General features: G+C 41.5%; 1 protein-coding gene across 3 annotated transcripts in view; it reads right to left on the bottom strand.

The window, feature by feature from the left end:
• The window catches only part of LOC124219631 (ecdysone receptor), a 79835-nt gene that overhangs the window by 25640 nt on the left and 39198 nt on the right, over positions 1-14997 (bottom strand). For all 3 annotated transcript variants that reach the window (XM_046627481.2, XM_046627483.2, XM_046627482.2), the window contains one exon: positions 1471-1805. In XM_046627481.2, coding sequence (XP_046483437.1) covers positions 1471-1477 — 7 coding nt within the window. In that variant the 5' untranslated portion in view covers positions 1478-1805. The remainder of the gene's footprint in view (positions 1-1470; positions 1806-14997) is intronic.

The raw sequence follows: 14997 nt of genomic DNA, 5'->3' as shown, positions 1-14997 counted from the left end.
TTACTATTCGTACGGGTTATTAAATTTCATTTACTTTTTCAAGATTTTACTGTAGTATTTTCGATCGATCGAAATTTTGGCAACATACGTATATATGCATATATATACATGTCTCAAGTATATAAATTATTCCATATTCACGAACCAAAACAGTTTTTGTACTGCGCATCATAGCGTGTTATATTTAACGTTCAACGTTTCTAAACTAGCATATAAGATACCCTAGTTTCACTACTATTCCATAAACGAAAGTTAATAACCCCGAGACGAAGAGAGACTGAAGGGAGTGGTGAGAGAGAAAGAGAGAAAGAAATAAAGTAAGAAGGAAAAAAAAAAAAAAAACAGTGTAGAAGTAACCGAAAACAAAAAAATCCACGTGCGAAGTCTAATTTACTCACCAATCTTGCCGTTGGGACTATACGGATCGTAGCTGCCTGAGCTCAACGGACTGGCATATCCGTTGTTGTTCGATGCCTGTGGGATCTGAGGCTGTTGTGTAGTCGGTGCAGTCTGTGTCTGAGATTGCGTGAGCGGGGTGGAGTGGGCCAAGGGGGGTTGTTGCTGTTGCTGGGGTACTTGGTACTGGTGATGATGGAGCTGCTGTTGCTGCTGCTGTTGTTGTTGAGGCGTCGCGTAAAGCGGATGCTGGGTCGGCAGGGGTTCGGGGGAATTGGGACTGTGGGGCGCCAACCAGTCGTCGGGTCGTGGCCGCTTATTGCTACTCGCAATACCGGCGAAGAGTCCACCGGCGCTACCGGCGCTCTGTATTCCCGCGTTGTTGTTGCCGCCCCCACCCCCGCCTCCACCGCCGCCACCGCCGCCTCCGCCTCCGCCTCCTCCGCCGCCGCCGCCTCCACCACCATCTCCTCCTCTTCTTCCTCCTCCTCCTCCTCCTCCACCGCCAGCGAGAGAAGTGCTGGCCAAGTGCTCGGGCGTCTCCGCCTTGACTCGGGGGCCCGCGGGCCCCTCGGAGGTGTCCATGTTAGAGGGCGCTAGCCGGGTAGCGGGGGCCAAAACGACGGCCCCAGCTCCCGCCACCACGGACGCCTCATCGTACCGCACCGCGACGCCGCCGCCGCTCACTAGGCTGGCCACCGTGACTCCGGTTTAACTGGCCGATCGGCGCCCACCGGACGCACCACGGTCAAATAAACGCACACCTCGCGTTCGCCTAGCGTCGATAAGTCGGTAAGGATGGTACCTCCGGCCGAAAAATTCACGAGGGTCATGCGAGGGATGGGGGGTGGGAGGGGGAGGGAGGGAGGGATAGGGGAACGGGGTTTTCGGAGAAATGTCGCTTCGCCTTCCTGTTTGGTTTTATCGTTAAACTCGGCGAAAAGAAGGCCGCGTCCCGGAAACAACGTCGTTTTTCGTCTCACCTTCTTTTCTTTCTGTCTTTCTTTTTCTTTTTTTTTTTTTTTCCCCTCCCTTCTTACATACAACAATTGATCGTAGAAAAACTAAACAAACTTTTCATTCTCGGACGTTTACATCCCGCGGCCGCGTTCTCCACTGTCGCTTCTTCTTCTTCTTCGTCTTCTTCTTCTTCTTCTTTTTCTTTTTCTTTTCACTCGCGCCAGAGCCTGATGAAACTGCACGCGTCACTTTATCGGGGATTACCTTTCTCGCACTTCACTCGTCGAATACGTCGAGGGCTGATTCGTGATAACTTTTGTTACTGTTCAACCTCTTTTCGATGTTGCTTAACAAACGTTAGTTTTCTAACGCATCTTTGTCGTACTCGATACCGATGATATCTCCTTAGACCTATACCACGGGTTGCGAGGTAAATACGATCGGTGTATCTGTAACAAAAAATACACAAACGTGGTTAGGAATATACCATAAACTAATTTGCTTCGAATCTATAATTGATGACATCGTCTTATTGTTTCATGATACAATTAATTATTAAAATTTTGCAATTTAAAAACTCTTCACATCAATCTTTACACAATACATACGTGTATATACATATATACGTTAACCAAAAAGTTGTTGGCACAGTGCCTGTCCTATACAGGGGTTTTCGTCCGATAAACTGATAGTGATCAAAAATTGATACTTGCGATGATAGATTTAAATATCGAACTAACGTTTTATACACCAACAGGTTATATCGCAGAGCGTTTGCTTACGCAGCGTTACAGACGTGATAAATAAAATTACTGTTATTGTGACATCATTTGCGTTGATCTTATACAATTCCTCTCCGTATTCAAATAAAAAAATTTTTTTTTAGTTTTTTTCATTTATAAAGTATTTTCATTTCCTGTAATCACAACGGTAAAATTATTCTCGTCATTTTAACGGTAGGCATAAAACATGGTAGAAAAATTTTTTCTCATCGTAAGAGAACAACTACTCATGACAACAGCGAAGACAACGACGAAGGTTGAACGTACATTATAGTGAGGAAATAAACAACTATGAAGTAACAAACGTCTACGTTATCCAATTTCTCGGTAATAACCTGCGGCGTATATTACGTATAAAAAATAATACGACCGTTTTTCGCTAAACTTTTTTGTCTAGATAAATTATCATCGTTCGATGTGTCAACGTGTAATAATCATTCGGTGCGAATTGTGGTGAGCTTGAGTAAAGCAACATATTTACTATATAGTGCATTAGAAATTAATCCGAGTACCTAAATTTGAACACAACACAACCTAGAATATCGACAATATTTGAGAAAACATTTCACAATTAAAACATTCGAAATGATTGAATCCGGGTGTTATTTTTACCACCTTAGCGACATTCAAAGGATTGCCTAAAATTATTTTACTAATAGTTATCTTCCGAGCGTATATTCGATAGTACGCAGAGCTTCATCGGCTTGCAAGTCAGGATTCTAGTCTTCTCCTAACTTTTTGATTCAAACGGTCATGTCGAGTCGATTTGTCGTCAACAGTACCATGTATAAATATTGCAGATGCGCACACGTGCATCCGTATTAACCATGAACGAATTATACCGTGTGACGTATATAAGAAGCGAGTCAAAAGGGGGAAAATAAACGAAAACGACTTAGGTCGAAATTCTTATTTCACCATCGATCGTAAGTGAGAGATAGTTGGTTTCGATGCGATCGAAAGGATTAAGCGAGTTCCATTCGCCCAAGGGTATAGCCATAACAGATTTTTACGTTCATGCTAATCACGCTAATTCCGTCGGCGAGAAATATGCTTCCTCTGGCGGCTAAAGAATTTCCGTAAAACAGCTTAAAACCCTAGGTTATAACTGTGGCTGAAATAATTCAACGCACCTGTCCAACACTTGTTACGTATTAGTCCGTTCGACGGTGAACAGCAATTTCAGGTTTTGAAAGGCGAACGATTTTACAACTTTATCGCGAAGTCACCTTGACCGAATCGCGTGAAAATATCGACGTGATGTAAAACCCGCAGGTTGGTCGGTCAGTCGATCCTTTCCCGATCCGAACCGCACTCTGTTATACCGGGGTAAAAATTTCCGCGTCGTTAATTTCAACAGTCGACGTGTCTCTGCGCGAAGCGAACACCGTGACGCAGTTGCCGAAACTGTGGAACCAAGGCCCCCCCCCCCCCCCACCCCACTCGGGGCCCAACTTTCTACGCAGCTATGGGCCCGAAAACCAGGAGTCGTTTACTCCCACCGTCCCTCTCCGTCCGACAGCTCGGAACAGCCAGCGAGATCTTCACAAGGAGCGTATAGTATTCTTCTTCGTCTCGGGTCGTGGGCCACTGCCCCAGTGGTCCCTCGGGTACGTGGGCCGAGGACTGCGTAGTCATACTTTTCGGGAGAGTCGATTCGGAGAAGCGTAAGTAGGTGAGGAAAAATCGAGAATGAAATGTTTCGATTCGATAATTGAATTGAAATTTCAAAAATTTCAAATAGGTTGCAGGTCGGATGAAAATCCATATTTTTTAACAATTTTACTATCATTTTTTTAACAAAGAGATAGCAGTCGCGCATCGAGTATATTTTCAATAATTTTATATTTCGAAGCTACCGCGAAGATTGATCTAGAAAAGTACGAGAACCGAGAATGCTGGAATGATAAAGAAGAGGTTCGATGTCGATGCTGCATTTTAAAGCGTTTCAAATCTCGTGTAGATTCGTTTGATTTCACTCTATCGTGACTTATTTTATTCAACAAACGTTTTTTTCTACCAATTATAAGCTGAAAGTATAATTTTCATTTATTATCTTGGCATTGTTAAATATTTCACAAAATCGCAACGGCGTCGATTGTGTTCAATACAATAGCAGTATTGAATTAACTATTAAACAGGAATAGAAAATCCGTTTCAGTAATATTGTAGAGAATAAGTCTTTTGAATAAAACGAGCCATCGTAGAGTAAAATCGGACGGATCTACTTGGTTTTTAAAAATCTTGAAGAAATTTTGAATGAAGCATTCCGTGGCGATTTTTTTTTTTATTACAAAAAAAAACTCAAATCAGCAACGTCCTGCTTCAAACGTTGTTTAATTTTTTTGTTTTGCATATCCGTATCGAGGGATTATTGTTTTGATAATTCAACTCGATTAACCTTTGCAGCTGCATTTGTTCAACCCAATTATTATAATCTCTTCGTATTTAAATTGTTTTGACTGTACACCTGCCAAATCTCAACGTGGATGGTCCAAGAGCGTCCAGCCGTCATATAACCGCGGGCGTCGTTTTAATTTTTGTGTTTTGTTAGCGGCTGCTGCTTTGACGCACGAGCCGAGAGGAGAAACGGGAATCTTTGGGATTCCGACCTCGTGAGAGAAAGGAAGGATACCGAGGGAGGAAATCGGAGAGGGAAATCGGTCCGAATCTTCCGGGGTCATTGATCGGTTCAGTCTTCTTCGAGATTTCGAGCTTTCACGGCCGTAAAATTGTGTCGAAGTTATAGTAACGTTAACGTAACGAAAGATCGGTAGAGAAGAAAAAAAAAACAATGTCTATTTTGCAACTTTAGTATTGATTTGAATTGCATAATCACTTGAATTTACAAAGTATGAGTAATATCTGGTTAACCTAAATTTTTAAAATCATAATCTTTCATTACGATGCATAGTAACATTAATTAACGCTGCAAACTTTGACCTCGTTGTTCTTCAAATCAATTTGAAATGTAATAAAACACTTTTGAAATAGATAACCATTTGAAATGTCGCCCAAATCCTGGAATTCGGAGGGGGGGTCACAAATTCTCGACTTCAGATTTCCCTGACTTTTCTTTACCTTCTGTCGAAAAGGAATCTGGATTAGTCGAGGACAGTACAAACAGGACGCAACAGTGAAGCTTAATAAACTGATTGACCAACTGCGCATGCGCGATGTCTGATTTTCACGCAGTCTGACCAACTCAAACTTCAGCTGTGAAACTCAGCTTACTGATATTATACAGATGATGAAAGTTTTTTCAAGTTAAACAGACTTAAAACAATCGATACAGCGATTCGATAAGACTGGGCAAACTTTTATTATTAATCGAGTAACCACCGATGACTGCTAAGATTTAATTCGTCAGTCGATACGTGAGAGTTCCGAAAATATCGATATCCCGTTTCGAGTCAAGTTGGCTACCCTGTCTTGCGGGCGAAAACGATAATCTCGCCGACCAATAGAGTTCGATTATTTGACGCATGCGCAGTTTCACTGCTTTCACTCGGGATGGACCGAATCATAAACGGTACTTCCGAAATTCGAACGTTAGCTTTAGGTTCAAATATTTATAAAGGGCAGCGCACCCGGTTCCGTCCCACCTGAGTGACTCGGGCGGGTGCTTGCCATTAGCGAGTGAATTCCGGGCCGTCGGAAAGGCCGGATAGAACGATAGCCGACGTGCCATAAGGAGAGTGAAAGGTCTTGTCGTCGGCGCCCTTTCGATGTCCTTTTGGCGACCCGTCGCCGCGCTTTGCCTGCCCTTTCCATCAACTTTCACCATATAATCGGGGAGACGACGAAGCCAACTAAAAAGTATAACCGGACCCAACGAACCGTTCGATGAGTATACCTCGTTCGTTATTCCAGTCCACGTAACACCCTGCATTCGTCCTTTAACCCGGCCTTGCAATTTGCTTGTTCTTCTTCCGACGAGAAGGTCCGATCATTTTTTTCCCTCTCCAGATCAAAAAACATGCTAGCGTGCAATCGTTCATCTCCTCGATCTAGACTCGCGGTTTGGCCAACTTTATTACCAAAATAAATATGTCAGTGTTTACAATTTTTCTAGCCGCGATGAGAGTTTCGGTGCTTTATCTTGACCCTTGAATCAATAGGTTGAAGGCAAATTTTACCTTATGGTCTATTTCTCATAATCAGTGTGTAAGAAGAAATAATGACAGAAACTCAATAAATCATCAAATTCTAACAGCAAAAAAGTTTGGATTTTTAATTCTCCGTCAAACCTGCACGATCAAACGAAATAATAATGAAAAAACACGAATACCTTACTTTATAGTCTTTCAAACCGTCACATCCAAACCAGAAACAATCGCGATAATATTTCAGAAGTAATCGAAGATTAAAATTATACTCTTCCAAGTTCAAAGCTTTACTCTACAAGTCTCACGTTGTTGTCATTGTACTATTGAGCAGCAGCACATTTATTACATAACAAAACTGCTACGTTACGCAAGCTGAAGATAAAAAAAATTTAACTATACGCATATAAATGTAACTACTTCCACGCTGATCGTGACCGCAAACTTACAATATTGCATACATACGTACATTGTAAGTTTGCGGTTACGATCAGCATGGAAGTAGTGACATTCATAAACACGTATAGTTAAAGCAATAGATAAAATAAATAAATAAATAAATAAATAAATAAATAAATAAATACTAAAACAAAAAATAACAGCAAAAACACCTGATACCGAGACATTTACTACCGCATTTATAACAAAGTAAATGGAAAACTTTGAACGGATATAAAATTTTTATTACATCTTCCCATCTTTACTAACTCGCACACGTGCTCGCGTCAATACTTAGACCAGTTTTTATCAATTAAACTTGAACGTTTTTCTACTTGTTTCATATAGACCCGTTCTCTCTCTGATATCGTATGATGTATACGTGCATGTATGTGTATATATATATATATATATATATTATCATACGTAATCATCGAATATACAGTATTCAGATTACGTGTATGTTACGTATACAATTTGAATGAGTATGATACGATAACGCTCGACCCCCCATCGTGCAGCTGATCATTAATCGTGACACGTGCAGCTGTGTTCCAGTTTACCCGACACTGTACAAACAGTGATTTCGAATGGATTTTAAAATTTGAGAATATTTCTTGGCGCCTCGATTCGCACCTGCACGACGACGAAAAGAAAAGAGATTAAGAACGAGGAAATATCAGATTTCCAGATTTCATCAAGCGTTGCGAGATGATCGTGAAAGAAGAAAAAAAAAAAAGAAAGAAACTGAAAAAAGAAAAAGAATGAGCGCAGTCAGGATGAGACACGTGGTGTTTTTTTCTCCGTGCGAGTATGAAGTCATCAACGGAGAGAGTCAATGTCCCCGCAGTGCCAAAAACGCGACGAACACGCCGCGGTTCGCTAGTCGAAGAATAACTGCCAATAAGAGGTACAATAAAAAGTAATAAAATCAATTAACGATGAGCAAGGATCGTACGCCGAGGAGTATGAGGAGGAATATGCAATTGAATCGGCAATCCAACGCGTTTATTCGTGATAAACAATTCGCGTACATCGAACCCGGCATACATGTGCGTACTCAACGCGTCATCGTCATTATTCTACAAGTGATCCACGTTTCGTGGGAAATCAACAAATCCAGGACAGGCAAAAAAGGATGCTCGAGTAATTCGTGCATCTGATTTTCTTAGGCGGTATATATTAATATAGTCAGAGATTAATAAGCGGAGAAAGAAAACAGCAAACATGTTTGGTAGAAAGGTGTTTTTTTTTTTTTTTATTTCATCTCATTCTTTGTACCGCATGCGAAAAACACTTGTTGCAAATAGCAAGAAAATAGTCTAATTCCGTACGATAGTATTTACGATGATTTGAAGTTCATGGTTATGAAAATATTTACAGGATCAAGTTCTTATGACGTACCGAATGCGGTTGAGTGGTATAACGATTTAGAAGAAGAAAAGGATAAAAATAAAGAATCACGCTTCTTCCCAGTGTTATTTCTGGATGACTTTCGTGTTCCAAAAGCGATCTTTCTAAATTGAATTTATTCAAAGAACTTATTTTTCCGAAAATCGATACTCTTTGCTAATTTAATAACTAAGATTCTCGTAAATTCACGATTTATCATTTATTACTATAATCGTGAGCAACGAAAAAATCTTTTCAAGTGTTGAAAGAGAGGGAAAATTAAAAAAAAAAAAAATACAAAGAAAAGTAATAAAAATTTAGAAATACTTAAAATTGAAAACGCAAGTTTCATATCGTACGTCGATTCTGAATTTTAAATCTCTGAGAATTGTTAAAAAAAAATTTTTACCAGATTCTACTTCGTTAAATTTCACTCAAACTTTTCCCAATTTTTCAAAGAGAACTTGACACACCTTACGAATATGAAAAATTTGATCGATACTCAAGAAACGACTATTGCTGATACGTCCGTGAGTATGTCTCGCGAAACAGTAAATAATATTGAATAGAAAAAAAAAAAAAAAAAAGTCAGCACTAGCATACGGACAATCATAAAATCTCCTTAACGAAAGAATTCATTCGTTCTCCGTAACATCTTTCAAATTCCACGTTCACCGGATTGCCCTGCCAGCTTTGCTACCGCAAAGCAGCGGTTCGTTTCGAGTTGCGATGAATTTCGGTTGTTTGTCCCCTGGACCGGCGCCAGTACGCGTCATCGTCATCACGTCTCCCAGGAGGCCAAGTCAGCAGGCAGCCTTTGAATGGCGCGTGCCAAGAAGAAGAAGAAGAAGAAGAAGAAGAAGAAGAAGAGGAGGAAAAAGAAGAAGAAGAGGAAGAAGAAGTAACCGGGAGGCGATCAAGGAAGACGGCAGATTTTCTCTCTTCCGCCACTTCCGTCCGCCTGCGACTGCCGCTTTATACGTACACCGCGTCATCGTCGCATACACACCCGCGTTCTAATTAATGGCCGTGTACGTCTCACACGCGTCGCGAGAGCAGACCGCCTGACTCCTACGTCGCGCGTCCTTGCGTTGCGGCTGGGATATCGAACGCTAAAGAACCGCGAAGCCCTGACCCACCCTAAGCGTGCCAAACAAACGAAGGATCGGCGACCGCGCTCTGCCTATACCCCCACTTTCCCGCCAGATACGTCAGATTTTCGTCATGAAGCTCATGACGTAAGAGAAAATAAAGTGTGTCATAAGTTAAGAACGATTTTCGCTCATTCTGGTAAGATCCATGTGAAAGTAGCAATAAAGTCCCTAGAAATTAAGTCACTAGACTAGTAAAACCTAGGGATTTCAGAGTCCATGAGTTGGAGTAAGGAGTAAAAGATTTCAGTTTCACTTTCTTGCTTCTTTCTTCCCTTTCTCCTCGACAGTTTACGGAAGAGGACGTGTGTAACAAAAAAAAAAAAACTTATTCTAAAATATTGCCAAATATAACCGACAGATAAATAAAATATTACCAGTGTATTACTCAAATACATCCACAAACATATCCTTCACAATCCAAGATGACGTTATAGAAATAATGTAGATATAGGTTACTTGAGATTGCTTATTCATTTCCGTATATTCTGTTAAACGAAAACGACAAATTTTGGAGTCAAAAGTTGGAAATATAATAATATTGACACTGATGGAGAAAATATCAAGCTTGTATGACGTCACGAGGTTCGTAAGCTTTTTGGAATCTGAAATTCCCTGACTTTTCACAGACTTTTTCCTGCTGCTAGCAATTACCTGAGTTTTTCTGGTTTTCCCTGTGCGTACGAACCTTGCCTCACCTTGGATATGTTTTGCGAATAGTTGAACTAAAGCGTGTGCGCATTGTCTCGTCTTATTTCCTTACATCACGACGAAGCTGAAGTTAGCAGCCGGAGGAGTCCAATCTTTAGAAGCAATGGAACACATGTTGTAAAAAGTTATCAATGATCCTTTTCGTCGTGGTTGTAAGGGTTCAGGTATCAATGTTAAAGGTCGAAAGTTCGAAACCGATTTCTGCAGCAATGTGACAGACTTTCCGATTCAAAATCAGGATGGCAATTCGACTCTGGTTCATACACGAATCGCGATGATGTTCACCGAATAGTAGCAGGACTGTGAGCATAAGTGGCGAATGAACGAACAGCTGAGTAGGCTTCAGCCTTGAAGTGCGTCTAAATGTCACGAAGGGGTTTGTCAGACGGGGGACGAAATTTATCCGTAATTCAAGCTTTCAATCTGAACGATGAAATCAGTCGGATAATCGAATCTGAAATCCGAGTATTATATTCGAAGTAGATAATAAACCACTTCGGTATCGGACAAATCATAACAGAAGATGCGTGAATTGATGCGCGAAATTGATTCCGATGAACCGTAACGCCGCTTCGTTTTGCACAAGGCGAGAGAAGTTACGTTAACAATAAACAAAGATTTCCCTGTTAGATCCATTCTGTGTCTCGAACCTTTCGCAGGTCTAAAACTACGCACAATCTTACTCGCAATCAGTCAATGAATTGAAATTATTCTTGGAGATGGATCAACGGTTTTAAAATTAGTTCAAGACAATGCGAGAACTGCACAATAATTCTGAGTCTATTTTAAACCTTATAAGGCATTTTCCGCAAGTCTGCCGAACATCTGCATCTGACATCATCCAGCTGTGCGGTACATGAAAAGCCGCGTGTATTTCTTTCGTGAAAACAATCGTGGAGAAAACAGTGCCATGGAAACGGAGAAGAATAGAAGCTTGTCATTGGCGGAGAAACGGGGTATAATAACGTCACGGTTCGTTCGGTTGCTATCTGGAAATTCATTCGCAGTGTCTGTTGAAGATCATGATCACGTTTAGCTGTTATTGATCGACGAGTTTACACGCTGTTGTTGGACTAATACTAATAAAAAACAATCGACCTCTTTGTTTCCATCCATCCATCCATCCATTCATCCATCTTTCTTCCTCCATTTCGCCAACAGCAACTCTCTACAAGCGTATCGCCCTAAAGTATAAGTTATTTACAAGAAAGGCACTCGACCTTGGTGACATTGCACATGGCACGCTGCTGCATGATGGTGCGTATGCTCGTGCACGCTTATAAGTGTTATTTTGAAACCGGGGTTATTTTTACCGTAACATTTATGCACCGACGTGCAACTGCCCCTGATGACATGCGCAGCTTGCTGGTGCATCGGCCATCTGCTTTCCTCCCTCGAGGATCCAAACTCTAAACCCTGGCCCTGACTATCCGTGACCTCGCATGTTGTTGCGGTACTGCCAAAATATCGAGGATCATCGCCCGAAGTGATGCTATGATCTTGATTTTGCTCCACATGCTTCCTGATCTTCGCCACTTGCAAGGAGAGTATCAGACCTCGAGATCACAGATTCTGCTGAAACCTCTAGGAGGGGGTTGTTTCGGTTTAAAATATGGAGCTTCCGATGTCTGGTTCCATGCGTTGGGTCTTCCCTCGCTCGATTTAGAACACATCGGGTTTTCGAAAATCCGCAACTCAAACTTTACTACGACTTTGAAATGTTATATCTCTTTACATTTCAATCTATCAGAACCCTGCCATTGAATATTTAAGAGAGGACAATGAAAATTAATATGTCGGGCAAAGATACACAGCGGGTTTCTTTCAATAGGTAATTCCACTCGTTAAACTGCTGATATAAACAATTTTAACAGGAGTGAAAAACGGCCTAATGAATAAAACTACGCATCGGAAGCTCAATATTTTAGGGGAAAAAAAACCTACAAGTGTCGGTAAAATCTGTGAACCGGAGGTCTGATATTATCTTTGTTAAGACTGTCGATCTAGTAACGTCAAGGTAACGAAGCATTGGGAATAAAAGCACTATGTGACAATTTTAAAACGACTTTGAAGCGGTCAAGTTTTCAAAACATGCGTACGCACGTTTTGCTTTCCTTCCGATTTACCGAATTCCAGAAAATCCCGAACTTTCCAACTAAATACGTTTCCTGAGCGCGCATCGTTGCAACAACATTGCTATAACTTCAACCTTACAGAAATATACCAAGAGTGTCGCACATGCAGACTTAACCGTTATTTCAACCGTATAGCCTCAGTAAAAATTTATCAACCGAAATTTCCAGCTGATTAGCCAAAATTCCAGCACCGGTTGTTGGCAGCATGCAGCTCGAATAAACGCATTCCGAGGCACTCAGCCAGCCAACCAGCCAGCCAGTCAGTCAGTCAGTCCGGGGTACCAAGCACATTTGGCGGGGCGATGCAGCAGAGCGTTTGGACGACGAGTTGTATAGGTTCCTACACTAACTGCAGGCACCAATGACATCTGGGTCAATGTCTGTGACCGCAGCCTCCAGAGCTGGCTGAACGCTCGCTCCAGGGATTGCGAATCCCGCTGGGTTACCTTGGACCCGGGGTACGGTTGCAGGTTCACCATTGGGGGTATGGGGATGGATGCACCGCTACTCGCCATCGTTGGTATTTTCTACCCCGGTGATGGTGGTGGTGGTGTTGGTAGCGGTGGTGGTGGTGGTGCCGCCGAGGATCGATTCCACAGACCGCGCTCTCGAGAGTGCATGCGCGATGAAACTGGGGCGCACAACCCACTTGGTTCATAGTGCAAGGCTACCAAAAGCCCCCTTTCTCATTTCCTCAGTCACACCCCGCTTCACTCGTTTCCCCCTCCTCAACCTGCAGTTCTGCGTCAGAGTGCATCCGCTCAAATCTCAATCCGAAGCCTTTTGACTTTTTCATACGACGCGTGATGCAGGGTTCCTCATCACCTTTCATGGGAGATACGTTCTCTTCGAACCATCTTTACAACTGTAATAATCTCACGTAGTTACGTACTTGAACTTTCAACGATCGATCAAGTTTTATCGAGAAATCAATTATTCCTGCATGCTAGGTACATAGATCTGCATCATTTGTGTTTACTGTACCGTCTGCAGTAATCACCAAGAAGTTTACTTTTAATCCCTTCGATTGCTCGAGTTATGACTACTGAAATTCCTGATTTTGAGCAAGTTTTGGACACAAGTTTTCAATATTTCTTGGTACACTTTATTGTTTTCTTAATCGATGTTCACGTAGATCGAAGCACCTCTAGTACCATTTGCGATCATAAACTCCGATTACACGTGATGAATCTGACCATAACTGGTACCAAGATGACACCAAAATCGGTACAAGTACCCTACTGAGATTCAATGATAAATATCTGAAGAGCGAATAAAACTTATTTGAGAAGAGTAAGAACTGGTACATGTTTGTGGATAAATATTGCAACGATCTATGATCCGTACGTTTACGATTCTGCTGCTTTTCGGTCAAGCTTGATCGATCGAACCTTCAAGTATAATAAATGAAAAAGTGAAATATTATAAAATTCATAACTCATAAATCCGTCGACTGATAATTTATCACGTACTTTCAAAAAAAAAAAAAAGAAGGAACAGATATTCGAAGCTTCGTACATTCCAATCGATTCCCACATCGAGTGAACTTTTCGGGATGCATTTTGTGGCCGAGTCTAACGGCTGCGGAACTTCTGTTCGTCAGATTATGGAAAAATTTCGTGATTACGTGATTCGAAGGCAGACAAGTAAAAGGGTAAATGTTATATTTGACACTTTTCCTTCGACACTTTCGTATACGTGGATTTTCGACTTTGCCGAATTCTCAGACTGGATATTCAAAGTAAACATGAAGTCCTGATACGTTTCTTCTCGCGGAAATTCCCTGACCCCAAGTTTCGAATTCACGTTTGGCACAATCCTTACGTAATCGGAATATACGCAACCGAATATACACAGTATAATATATGAAACGAGAAGTCAGTCGGATAATTCTTACATAATCGAGTTCGCCTGTATCGCATGATCCGATTTAGGCGAATGTATTATAAAAGCGTGCTGCTTACTGCCTGCCTTGATACCGGGTGCATTTGTGTGAACTCAGTCAATGACATTGTTTGATATTTATGAGAACCACGGAGGTTGAAGAGAAAGAGGGAGGGGGGGGAGGGAGGGAGGGAGAGAGAGAGAGAGAGAGAGAGAGAGAGAGAGAGAGAGAGAGAGAGAGAGAGAGAGAGAGAGCGATGTAAGTAGCCGCGACGTCAACCAGCCAAAAACAGAATGTGTGTATAATAACCCAACACGTTGAGGTGTCAATATCCGTTCAAATAATAGCCGAGTCATAGCTAAATATCATTCTCGGCTACGTCCGTCCGGTTATGTCACGAACACGAGATCGGACTTGTTGTAATAATAAAACCACGAAGACACGTGTTCGCATCAAATCGTCATCGTGTCGTTACAATATGTATCATGTTTTGAGTAGGAGCGTGCAAAGTTCTGTCAATGGATACCGATATACCAATCGTAATATCGTTCGTGGAATATGACACTATTTATACCTACACATCAAGCATTTGATAGCTTTATGATGCAGAGTACAAACCGCTAATGGTGTCACAAATAGTCTGAGACTACGATAAAGTTTAGTATACCAAGTACTTAAACGTTATTTGGCTGTTGATCTTGAGTTTCTGGGATGTATTTTTTTTTCTTTTTTTTCTTTCATTTCGTTTAATTTTCACCATATTACTTGGACGCGGTCTTTTTGTCCAAATGTGTAAAAACAAAGAGAGAAACAGTACCTAACCGGTCACGTGACTTGTAAAGTCACTTAGACCAATCGGATCGTCCGTCGAAGAGACGAAACATCGCTTTACCACGTCTGTCTGTCAGACACTTTCCACATATGGAAAAAGATAGGCCAAGTTTCCTCCAGGTACTCATATGGTCTAATTATAAGCAGTAAAGGTATGAATAATCTCTCGACAAGGTAAAGGCAAACATTACCTTATCAAGAAACATATCT

This window comes from Neodiprion pinetum, chromosome 5 (assembly GCF_021155775.2).
Source record: "Neodiprion pinetum isolate iyNeoPine1 chromosome 5, iyNeoPine1.2, whole genome shotgun sequence".
Lineage (NCBI taxonomy): Eukaryota > Metazoa > Arthropoda > Insecta > Hymenoptera > Diprionidae > Neodiprion > Neodiprion pinetum.
Note: the sequence above shows the minus strand (reverse complement) of the source record. Positions and strands in the feature narration are given on the sequence as shown.